Source organism: Rhinolophus sinicus, linkage group LG04 (assembly GCF_036562045.2).
Source record: "Rhinolophus sinicus isolate RSC01 linkage group LG04, ASM3656204v1, whole genome shotgun sequence".
NCBI classification, from domain to species: Eukaryota; Metazoa; Chordata; class Mammalia; order Chiroptera; family Rhinolophidae; genus Rhinolophus; species Rhinolophus sinicus.
The window spans coordinates 153,764,640-153,777,672 of NC_133754.1; the positions used below are offsets into that span (position 1 = coordinate 153,764,640).

The 13,033-nt window shown below is 42.1% G+C and overlaps 1 protein-coding gene across 5 annotated transcripts in view; it reads left to right on the forward strand.

Annotated features, from left to right (window-relative positions):
• Positions 1–13,033, forward strand: part of NTRK2 (neurotrophic receptor tyrosine kinase 2) — a 317,064-nt gene that overhangs the window by 254,498 nt on the left and 49,533 nt on the right. For all 5 annotated transcript variants that reach the window (XM_019750104.2, XM_019750100.2, XM_074330613.1 and 2 more), the window contains one exon: positions 2,919–3,153. In XM_019750104.2, the coding sequence (XP_019605663.2) occupies positions 2,919–3,153 (235 nt within the window). The remainder of the gene's footprint in view (positions 1–2,918; positions 3,154–13,033) is intronic.

A 13,033-nucleotide genomic window follows, 5' to 3' on the forward strand; every position in this document is an offset into this window, starting at 1 on the left:
CTTCCAATGAGGAGAAAACAAAGCGTTTTCAAGCAATAACAGTTAACAGTGAGATTTTCTAAGCATTTAAAATGTTATAACTTATATAAACTTCATAAACCATTATTACCATCATTCTCATGTTACAGTTGAAGAACCTGAGTCAGTGACTAGTCAGTGACAGGGCTGGGATTCCAACCCACATTCCCTGTCTGCAAAACCCCTAGTCATCACCGCTGCAATCCTTCCTCTTAAGGTGGCTGTTAGAAGAGCAGAAGGAAGTTAGTGTGCTCTGGAATTCCACAGCCAGGACAGTGTGGCTAAGTGCCGACTACAACCCACATGGAGAGAACAAGCTGAGGAAGGGTGAGCAGCCTTCCCGCTCAGAAGCCCCCTGCACCTCCCTGCCACCCACACCAGAGTGCTGATATTGCTTTCCCTTCTTCAGGCATGTTTTCTTGGAAGAGCTGAAACATGTTTTTTATTTCCGGGGAGTGAAACAGAGGGCCGTTGTATTAACTTTATTTACACTCTTCTTAAGAACTTGTTTAGAAGACTCACCTGCCCTCTATTTACAATAGGACTTTCTGCTCAAGGAAAGCATCCAGAGGCTTCTCCCATCAGAAGGAGCCTTGTTCAAATACCCAGAAGCAAGCATGAGGAATACTAACATTAAAAATGCCGGCGCCTGCCCCAGCCACACATGGTAGTGTAGAGTGCAGAAGGCTGTGGAGGCTGGGGCTTTCTGGCACCCTAAGAGTGTAAGGCTGGGGTGTGCTGTTTTGCTCAGTGGTGTCCTTTGATACTCGCCTCTAAATTTTCCTTATCTCTGGAGTCTTTGCAATGGACAGATTCTTAGAGGAATCTAGATTTCTGGGGCTGAAACAAAGCTGGGGCAAATCAACAACTTATTTCCCTCTTTGAACTAAATCTATGAAGATTTATCTTGGCCTAGATTCTCTGGGTCTGACAAGATTTCTCATAGTTGATGTGCTCCCCTAGGTCCCTCTCCTGATGAGGTCACAGAAGAGCTTTGTCTCCTGTGATGAGTGAAAACATCACTTCTGCTCCCTCTTAATACTGAGAAGGGTTGGGCTTGAGTAACCTTTAGTGAGGTGGGAAGACCCAGCCCTTTGGTATCCCTAAGAGTCCTGTCACAGGCCATTCGGAAAAAGAAAAGAAAAAGAAATGCCCAGAAGATAAGTTGTGCTGTCTTGTCTCCTCTCGATTTCTTTTTAAAAGAGAACCTTTGTCTGCGAAGCCTTTCGCTCTGGCTTTTTGATGAAAGGCCGCAAAGCACCACACAAGCATAGTTTCAATTACTCCTCACATCAGTGTGCTAAGGAAGTTGGGGTCAGTATCCCCACTTTACAGAATGAGGAAACAGGCCCAGAGAGGTTCTGGAGCTCTCCTGAGGTCACAGCTAGTATGTTAGGACAGGATTCAAATTCAGTTCTGACACCCAGAGCCTTGCCCACTGCATGGCAAGATTGCTTACTCCAGTGAGAGGTTTAGAGCTGGAGAGATCCCGAGGCTGTCCTACAGATTGCTCCTCAGTGTAACAAGAGGGGGTGGGGGTGGGGGAATTACACACTGGCAAAGTTCTCTGAGAATACAGGAACGAAAGATCAGATGACAGCATATTTTAGAAATCAAAGAAAGAGGAATCATTCTGGGCCAGAGCCATGACTGAGAAGGGTAAATGCCCATGCTTGAGTAACTCATCAGAGGTGGGGCTGGAGGGTAAGGGGAGGGGCAGCACCAGGTCTGGATTTTTGAATTCTGGCTCTCTCATTTTCAAATAGTCATACAGTTCGGGAACTCTGCAGGTGAAAGAACCACTTTAAAATTCATTTAAAATCCTCTATGTGTGTTTCAAGTGCTTCAAACTGTCTGGAAGGAGATGTAATTGGCCGACTTGCCTTTGGAAGGGAGATGCCCTTTGACCAAGCTTTTACTTCTTGCCCTGCAGCGCCCCCTCAGGCCGCCAGGGGTAGTGGCACCAGTCTGGGCTCACCTCGCTGGGTTCCAAAGTGGGGACTGCCGCTGCCGAGGGAGGATCCTAAGACTGGGGCCCTCCCCTCTCTGAAGCACCTGTCAGTGTTATGATACCTCAATTCATCCCATAGCTGGGAAAAGGCTGGTGTGTAAGATAGAAGGCATATAAAATACCGTACTCTCACTCCCACCTCCCCACCTCCACCCCCCAAAAAGGGTAAAGAATTAAACTTGCACTAGTAAAAGAGTAAATGTGTTGTGATTCAAAAGAATTCTCCTGTGTGGTGGCCAATGCATGTGTTGAGCTGGAGGTCAGGGGAAGGGGTGGGCAGAGGAGATGGTATTTTTCACTTGGAATGAATATTCAGGCTGAGGATGCCCTGGGATTCTGCCGAATTGGGCTTGAGGGAGATCAATGTAGCTTGGAAACCATACCGGGCAGCAGAGCAGGTAGAATCAGGGACAACATAAATGCCAACTCAGGCCCTGGTGGAACACTCTGGAGAGAGCAGCCTTGGTGGGAGGTACTTGGCTGCAGCCTGTGGCTGGGGGGCCCGGTGGTGCTCTCACTGGCGCGCAATGACCCCTTGCTGTAGGAGAGCCACACTCTCTCCCAGAATTTTGTTTTGTTTTTGTGCTTCAGCCACCTACTGCTTTTCAGGATTGGGGGCTCTGGTCAGTGCCTGACCAGAGCATACCTCGGGAGCCCCTAAAACATGAACCTGTCTATATGTTGAAGGGGGCACCATTCAGGTCCTGGGAATTCTAGGCTCTGGGAATTGAGGCCTGGGTGCTTTTGAGGTACAATCATGGATGAAGCATCTTTCCCTCCTCTTTTTACTAAGTCAGGCAGTGTCTTTTAGAACCAGCAGCTGATAAAGGGGCAAAGGGCCCCCCAGGCAGAGTTCCAGCTTTGGCAACGCCTTCCGTGTCCTCCACAGGGCACATGGACCCGATGCTGGGCTGATGGCTGAAGGCAACCCACCGACGGAGCTGACGCAGTCACAGATGCTGCACATCGCCCAGCAGATCGCCGCGGGCATGGTCTACCTGGCGTCCCAGCACTTCGTGCACCGAGACCTGGCCACCCGGAACTGCCTGGTCGGCGAGAACCTCCTGGTGAAAATCGGGGACTTCGGCATGTCCCGGGACGTGTACAGCACTGACTACTACAGGGTGAGTGGCCGCGCTCACCAGGAGACCCCAGGGCTTTGTTTTACTGGGAGACGCTTGTTGTATTCATTTGCTGAGGCTGCCGTACCAAAATACCACAGACTATGTGGCTTAAACAGCAGACATTTATTTTCTCCCAGTTCTGCAGGTTAGAAGTCGAAGAGCAAGGTGATGGCAGGGCTGGCTTCTTCTAAGACTCCTCTCCTTGACTTGCAGACAATGCCTTATCTGTGTCCTCACATGGTTTTTCCTCTGTGGAAACACCACCTTGATGTCTCTTTGTGTGCCTAAATTTCCTCTTCTTATAAAGAGACCAGTCAGACTGGATTAGAGCCCACCCTAGTAGCCTTATTTTAACTTAATCACCTCTTTAAGGTCCCAACTCCAAATGCAGTCACATTCTGAGGTACTGGGGGTTAAGGCTTCAACACATAAATTGGGGGGGGGGGGGAATGCAGTTCAGCCCACGACACCTGTTCTACTCTTTCCATGGCTCTCCAGAGTGGTGTATGATGTCTCTAAGAGGAAAGTTCCTAGCCTGAGGATTTTGCCAGAGGATCCTGAGGGCTTGGGGAAATTCCTGGAGGGCATGTGTTTAAATAATTTTGAGGTTTGCACTTGATCTGTGCAATTATGCCTGGAGCCTTTGTTTGAGGTTTGACTTAAGATGAAGTTGTTCACATAATTAATAGTACACTAGACCTTGGAAGTTCCCACCCGGAATCATCTTGGTTGAAAGTGGATTAGCCTGTGGCCATCTTGGTGAGATGTACGAAGTTCCCTCCTGTCTGCTCTTGAATTGTCCCACCCAGCCCACCTGGGGTTCCACCACTAGAAGCTCGAAGGGATAGATTTATAGACAATAATTCAAATCCACTGATTACCAGGAATTGGCCCCTTTGGCATGTTAGATTTGTTAAGTGAGATCTTGGGACTTGGGTATGAGAGAAAAGGGACATTTCTGGAGACCTTGAAGTCATGATATCAAAAGTGAAGGTCCATGTGGTGTTCTACTACCTCAACCCCTCAATTTGTTTTTTTTTGTTGTTGTTGTTTTGCTGGACTTTCAAGGGGAGAGGAAGGAAATAGGAAGGAAAAGGAATAGTGTGCTATATGAATATAGCCTAGGCAGATAAAACATGCAACTTAACTAACATTTATAAAGAGGTAGGACTGGTGAAGAAAATGCCTTTCCTCACCTTTGCTCTTTCCTTTATGATTTATTTTTGAGAAGTGACCTCCTCAGTCTGTTTCCTGTTCTCCTTGTAGCCTCACTTACCTCCAATGCCTCTGTACTTTAGCTGAGCCAACTTTGCTATAATTAGTCTAAGACAATGAATTGATTGCTTTGCTGTATATGCTTCTGTAGATTGTTTTGTGGGGTTTCTTCTTTTGTCACCTCCATAAGCATTGTCCATATTTTGCATAACAAGGACTAGAGACCAAGCTGAAAAGATTCTCTTGGGTGTATTTGTAGAAAACATGATCATAGTTTCAACTTCAGGTGCTCAAAGTGGAGCTTCAAAGCACCTGTCCTGAGTCTAGCAATGACTAAGTTGTTCTAGATAGCTATAACATGGCAGGAGGAAGGGTTGTATATTAGCTCCCAATGGATGTATCTGGCTCCCTTGGCAGGAGGTGGGGATGGGGGCATCTCCCTGTCTCAGAGAACAAAGAAACACTTGATGCTTCCCTAAGGAAAACCTTTGCTGATCTTAATAAGCATCTAAGGAAGAAACATATGACCCAAGCAACAGCTTTCTCTTCAGCTATAAGTTAATAAAGGTCTCAGAGTGCCTGGCACAAAATAAGTGCGCAGTAAATGTTTTCAACCTTATAATTATCCAGTTCGATAAAGTTATGCTTCATTCCCAAAGCCAGGACTGAACTAGATGGAACCCAATGTCCTTTTCTACAATCTCTAGAAAAACAATTCAGAGGGAAAAGACTGAAAAGCTCAACAATATGAAGATAAACCACCCAATTAAAAAAAATAGGCAAAGGATTTAAGTAGCGCTGTCTCTAAAGAAAATATACAAATGACCAATAAGCATTTGAAATGATGCTCAACATCATTAGTCATTAGGGAAATGTAAATCAAAACCACAATGAGATACTTCTTCATACCCCCTGAGATGGCTGTCATAAAGAGACAGGTAATAACAAGTATTAACAGGGATGGAGAGAAATTGGAACTCTTATAAACTGCTGGTGGGAATGTAAAATGGTGCAGCTGCTTTGGAAAATAGTTTGGCAGTTTCTCGAAATGCTCAACACAGAGTCACCATATAGAGAATTGAAATCATATGTTCGCACAAAAACTTGTGTGATGAAATGGCAGCATCATTCATAATAGCAATAAAGTGGAAACAATTTAAGTGTCTATCAACTGATGAATAGAGCTACAAAAAATATAGTAATCTATACAGTGGAATATTATTTGTCAATTAAAAGGAATGAGTACTGATTGATGCTACAACACATAGGAACCTTGAAAACATTATGGTAAGTGAAAGAAGCCAGGCACAAAAGATCATATATCATATGATTTCATTTATGTGAAATGTCCAGAATAGGCAAATCCACAGAGACAGTAGCTTAGTGGTTGCTAGGGGCTGGGGGCAATGGAGAATGAGGAGTAATTGCTACTACATATAGAGTTTCTTTTTGGGGGATGAAAATGTTCTAGGATTGTTTAGTGGTGATGGTTGTTTAGCATATTTGCAAATATACTAAAAACTATAGAATGTGTACTTTAAAAGGGTAAATATCAAGGTACATAAATTATATCTCAATAAAAAACCTTGAAAAGAAAAATACTAGCAAAATAGTAACCATGATTATGGACATAAAGAGTTGTGGTCATTTATGCATTGTAAAAGCAAGGTCACTTGTCATCTACCATATTTTATCATTTGTTAAAAAAAGAAAACCCTCCACTTAGGTGACGTTTTCCTGAAGTATTTCCTTCTGAATTGATTGGAGAAAATAATGATTCTGAGTTCCTTTCTTTGTTAAATGTTCTTGGAGCTACTGTAGTCATTAAGAAATGTGCTTCAGATGCCACATTTATTTATCCCCCTGCCCCACACCATGGTCACTACTCAGTTGCAGCTGCAGGGTTTGTGCGTTCACTTGGTTGTTTGTTGTTCCCACTGAAGATGAGGAAGAAGAACCACTTCCACTGGCCTCCGTTATGGGTGGGAATGGGCGGAAACAGGTAGGAAATTGGTTGAGAGATTTAAGACTTGGCAATTTGATAGTAGCCTAGGAAAACAAACAAAAAAAAATCAATGACTTTCATTTTGCCTTCTCTAAAATTTCAAAAAAATGGTCCACCTTTTGGTTCCATGATAGTATCGATCATCATAGACTTCAGTTGCAGAACATTTTTGCTTATTAAAACATCAAAAGCCTATCGGTGGAGTCCATTCTGTGGAGTTGGTCAAAGAGAGAAGCAGAAGCTGTTGTTCTGTTTTTGCAGGTGAACTCCAGAACATTTTGCAGTGACTATTTCCCAGAATATTCTCACTTTCACATGAGTTATCCACCTGCTGGATCATTCATAAATTTGGCATTAAATCCCTCCCCATCATGGTGTCTCTTCATCTTCTCTGTCACAGCAGCTGGGAAATGTGTTCTTACAATTCAGATTTCTTGTTTGCAGGCACCTTTTCTTCCTTATTCTCTTCCTATCCTCTCCAAAAGCCTGCACACTCCAAAGTGATGAGGTGCTGTAGCTGATGTGTGCTGTCATCACCACTGGTAAAGATCCTTTCTGCCAGAGTAACCAGGGAGGATTTTTGTGTTAGCCCAGGCTATCTGACATGGAAGGATGGTGATTGAGCTTGGAGTCAACTGGTTGAGGACTAACGTGTCCCTTATACTCGTATTTAAGCAAGAACCAATCCCACTGACAGCCTGAGCCCTCTGCTCAGGGTGGCTTGTGAGCAGCCTTGTGGGATGACCACAGTTCTGCACAATCTGGGGCAGGAAGGACGGGTGGCAGCTGTTCCTCCATCATGGGGGAGCTGGCAGCACCAGGAAACGGCTGCCTCAAGGCTTTCACCCTGTTTCAGCTGAGCTAATTATATCTTCCCGATGCAGGAAGAAATCAGAACACCACATTTGCATTGAAAGCAGCCTGATATGGCGGGTCCAAAATTACTCTAGCATTTATGTTCTCTGAATTGTTTTAATTAGCAGCGCCATAGTGCCCATCTTTTATTCCGGTTTTATTCCTTCCCTCCACTGGTAAAACCTGACATTCAGGAAACATCTGAACAAGATTTCTGTCAAATTCTGCCTGTCGGAGACTTAGGATCTCACTCTACTTGGTCATTACTGTGCCACAGTAAATCCACTGAAATTTTTTTAATGTGCACGTTGGTGGTTTTCACTGTGTGGGTCCAAAATGTGCTTAAAATGAATGTGATCGGTTGGTGAGTGCAGAGCTCCTAAACATCTGAAATCCTAGTGTTTAAGTCTTGTTCTCCTATGGGCTTTAGTTTTATGTTGGGGTGGTAAGAAATCCTATCCCTTAATTCATCTTCCACTTAAGAGGAAAAGGAAGCAGAATAGGCACATTGATTTATGGTGGACATTTAATGAACAAATGCATATAACTTAGCTAAGCAAGGCCATGCATGGTCACAATGCTAAACTGTTAAAGTGATCTCAGAAACAAAGTCCAAGAAATCATCTTTGGGTGCTCAATCCCAGTTTATTAGCTACAGAGAGAAAAGAAGGTAGAGTGTGCTGAAGTCAGCTGATAGAACAAGTAGTGAAAAAAATTGATTTGAACTTCAGTACCTTTGCCCTTACACTGCCCACCCTGGAGTAAGGGGAGTGATGAACTAGAAAATCAAGTCACGAACTATAGAGGAGAGGACAAGGCTTAGATATTTTAAGAACAGGACAAGCACATAAGAAATCATCAAGAGTTAACTTTTATACCTCAGTCTTTGAAAAGAATGTGTTTATTTTTAAGGAATAGTTTCATATAATGTGAACATTTCTAGATAAGATAGGTAGGTAGCCAGATGAGATAGAAAGGGATAGATGATAGATGATAGATAGATAGATAGATAGATAGATAGATAGATAGATAGATAGATAGATAGATGATAGATAGATATCTTGACTCATCCCACTAATGTTTTTTCAGCATGTGGTTTTATAAAATGTCAATGTCATTCCCTCTAAAAGGAGTATCATTGTATCTCCCTGGTGAATGCCTGCTAATTCTTAAGATGCAATTTCAGCTTCACCTGCTCTCTGATTTCCTTCAAGCAGAGTAATTGCTCACAAATCTGTGGTCCCTCAATACTTGATATAAATAGGCATTACAGCATACAGCACATTGCATCATGGAAATTTGTTCACATACCAGTATATGTTTCTCACTGGTATGAGAGCAGGGAGAAAACAAATCTTATACATATTTGTATCTCACAGACTGGCTGACCGCACAGCCATAGGTGGTTAATCAATGATTGTTGAACAGGACACATATCAGGAAAAGCCTTTATGAATGTGTCTTTTTAGCCCTGTAGATGAATACAGAAGGTACTCAGATTTGAAGATGGGCCTGGCTCTGAGGCTGGGAGCACTGACTTCAGGAAGTAAAGCTAGGGATATAGGGACATCCTTATCTCGGACAATTTGCTTTCAATGGAGAGCTCAGAACTGAAATTATTTGCGTTTATACTATAATAGGAAAACTTCCTCTGGTATACTTTGCCTAGAACCCTTACAATCAGGCACAGTGTTCACTTTAAGAGGCAACACAATCCTTTCCTGAAAGAGGAATGTCCTCTATGTCATTAATTCTCTTTTGCATGTATCCTTTCCTTATTTTCCCCCTTAATATATAATACTTACACAATGACTCTTGACTTTCACGTGAGCAATTATAGACCTTTCTGTTTGCATTCTTTTGATTAAAATGGACTCAGAAACATAAGAAGCTATTTATTTTATGAAATCATCCTCAATTTATGCCCTGTATAACAACACTTAGAAAGAGCACAGTTCAGAGGAACCTGTCTGTCAGGGAGAAATCAGAACATTGAGTTTAGACTAATTCTATATTAAACTAGATTTGCATAAATAGCTTCAAGATGCTAAATTGGCTTAGTTTGTATTCAAGCCTTCCTAAGAATCTTACATATTCTTTGGAGTTGCAACAGGGTGGGTGAGTGTCCATTCCTTCATTCATTTATTCAGCACATATTTATGAAGCAGCTACTAAGTGCTAGATGCTGTACTAGATACTAAAGGAATCCAGATAAAAAAGACACACAGGCTGTAACTTGAAGGAGTTTTTAGACATGTGATAATGTGATAAATGCTGTAATAGAGATATGTACTGGCAACCCGAAAGAGGAAGCCACCAGCCTACTTTGGGAAATCAGAGTAGGATTCACAGAGATGTGATATTTGAGCTGGTATTTAAGATAGAAACCCCAAATTTTTCTATTGACAAGAAGGCCCTGGGCTAGGAGGGGCGTTCTTGGCATAGGTGATAGCGTATGGAAAGAGACTACAGTGTAAACATCACACGGTGTGTGGCCAGAGAATAGGGACACCTTTGTATGCATCTGAGGTAACGAAGTAGGCTATTTAGGCTTTTATCAGCTTTCACTGGGGCCTGTTTGCCATGCCAAAGACTTTGGACTTGGTCCTTTTGGCAGTGGGAAGCCACTGAGAGTTTTTAATGCCAGAAAAACGACATGTCAGATTGTATTATGTCAGCTTATGAAAATAGATCCACCCAGCAGATTCCCAGATCTCTACTTCTGTACATGTTTGATTGGCTTAGAGCAGTGTCTCTCAAACTGGATCTATGAGCTGCCAGGGGACATTCACAAATAAAAGAAATCCCTGATCACTAGGAAAATAATAATTTCCTTGCTTCAGAGCTCCTCAGAGTCTTTAATCTATTATTGTGCCTTGTGGCCTTTCAAGAAGTGCTATGGAAAATGGCTAAGGCCATCACAGAGCTGTCCTGGAGAAACTTTGTTCCCAAACAGTGAAGACTGTTAACAGGAGATGGGATAAATCCTCTTTGGTTTTGCAGTCTTCTGAATCCCTTATTCCTGAAACCAATAGTGTATCTGCTTTGTGTATAGAGGTGCTTCATGCAGAAATTAAATATGCACTTAGGTGCACTGCGAAGGAAGGTAGATCATAGGCCATTGATTTGGATGGGCCAGAAGGATTCTGATTTGTCAAAGTGCTGAGAGGTATCTTCAGCAAGTACTTTCTCCCTTTTCTCCACCATTTTTGAAACAGTCAGGCCTCAGCTTTCTCATGCTGGTGACATTGCATACCTTTGCATCTCTCAGACCAGAGCCCCTTAAAAAGAAAAGGTGACAACAAAGACTTAGCTGAGGTGTAAAGGAAAGAGCATCAGACTGGGGTCCTAGATGTCTGATTTGCCTTTTCTAACCTTATGTTCTCTCAGTTAGGAATGCATTTGGCCAAAGGAAGCAGTATGCTACTAGCAGTGGCCTAAGCAGATAGGGAGTTGGTTTTGCTCCCATGACAAAAACTTCACAGGTGGGCAATTTCTAATAGGTTTGGAGGCTTTCCAGTGTCAGAGCTATGGCTTGGTACTCGATATTTTCTTAGTCTTTTCCTCATGGCTCCAAGATGGCTGGAGCAACTCCAAACATATCAGAACTGCCATCAGAGGAGGAAGGAGGCAAGTTGGCTACAGGAAGCAGATAGTTTCTCCCTGCACACATTCCTCACATTAGGAATTAAATTTTTCCCAGAATATCCTTTCTAAAAAGATTCCTCCTTGCACCTCATTGGCCACAGGTGAGTCAAGACTAAGGGATGAACTCACACAGATCAATGGCTTGTTACCAAAGACCTAGGCAAACTGGGATGCTGCTACAGGAAAAAAGAGAGGGAAAGTAAATGGCTTTGGGGGAAACAAAATAATGTCATACTCACCTTATGTACCATCAAAGCCTCTGTTTCCTATTTGCAATAAGCTCCTGCCTTTACAGTTTGTTGAAGACAATAAACTGAAGTGATACATCAACATTGCTGAAGAAATAAAAGTACTGGCATTCCTCAGTGGGACATCTTTGATCCTCTGTGTGCAATGCTTCTTTTTTTCCCAGGCTGCTTTAAATTTTTCTCTTTATTACTGGTCTTAAGCAATTTGATTATATGTGACTTGGTATACTTTTATTCCTATTTCTTGTGCTCGGGTTTCTTGGATTTTTTGGCTTATTAGCATCTTTAGTTTGAAAACTTTTTGACCATTATTGTTCAGATATTTCTTCTGTTCCCCCTACGTACCTGCTAGGGACTCCAATTTCACTTACAAGGAGATTAAGCCATTTAGGGCTATTTCATAGCTCACTGAGCTCTTTTTATGTTTTTTGGATTCTCTTTTCTTTGTGTGTTTCATTTTGGATAGTTTCTACTCCTCTGTCTTCAACTTCCTGAACCTGTTCTTCTGCAATGTCTAATTTTTATTATTTCCATTCAGTGTATTTTTCATCTCATATTGTAGTTTTTATTCCTAGACATTAAATATGGACCTTTTTAAAAATATATATCTTCTATGCCTCTAGTTATCTTTTTAAGCATATGGAATGCATTGATAATAAATGTTTCATTATATTTGTCTGCATTTATAATAAATGTTTCACTATATTTGTCTATAGTTCTATCATGTGTGTCAGTCCTGGATCAATTGCCATTAATTGATTTTTCTCCTCATTATGGATCATATTTTCCTTCTCCTTTGAATGCATGGTAATTTTAGACTGGGTGCCAGGCATTGCAAATTTATCTCGTCGGTTGCTGGATATTTTTGCAATCCTATACATATTTTTGAACTTTGTTCTAGAGTATGATCATACTGCCTCGAAACAGTTTGTTCCCTTGGTGTGTTGCTATTAAGATTAGGCAGTACCACACCAGTGCTTACTTTAGAGCTAATGATTCTCCACTACCAAGGCATGAGCTACTGGATACTCCGTTCCCCAAGAATCATGAGGTTTTCACTCTGCTTCGTGGGAACCAGCACTATTCCTGGTTCTGTGTGAACACTGGGCTCTGTTTTCACTAATCTTTTTGGATAGTTCTTCCCCAGCCACTGATAGTATCCTCACATGCACTAATCAATACTCATCTGAATACTCCAGGGGCACGCTCTGTACATCTTCAGAGTTCTCTTTGCGCAGCTCTCTCTCCTCTGGTATTCTGTCCTTTCCACTCTAGCCACATGATCTCCTCAGACTCTCAGCTCCATCTTTCTAACTTAGGGAGCACGTTGGGCTCCACATGAGTTCTTCTCTCTCTTTCAGTGAATTAAGCTTGGCAATCGTAGGACTCACTACTATTGTTTCTTATCTCTCAGAATCATTATCCTGCATTGCCTGTTATCTAATGTCCTGAAAATAATTGTTTCATCTATAGTTAAGCCATATTTTGGTTGTTTCAGGTGAGAAAGCAGATCTCTTCCCTGTTACTCCACCTTGTCTAGAAGTAGGAGACAGTTGCCATCTCTCTTGGTGATGAATACGTCATTTCAAAAATCTGTCAGTGAACCACTTATAAACTGCAGTAAAGAAAACAAGTTCTCCCACCTCTTTAGAAAGCTACTCCCTGTAAAGCCTTTTTTTTCCCCTTTTTAATTAAATAACTTACATTTACATAATACTTCTTCTACAATTAAAGTTTTCCTGCCTACACAAGATTATTACTTAAGTAGGAGAGTAGATTTTCTCCATCTCCAGTGAATATTGAGCAAGAGGAAATTATCTTAGCTTCCCTATTACCTCTGAGAGATTCCCCAGGCTCAAAATGTGAACTGGTTCAAAAAGGCTTTGGAAAAAAATGTGCAGACAGAATA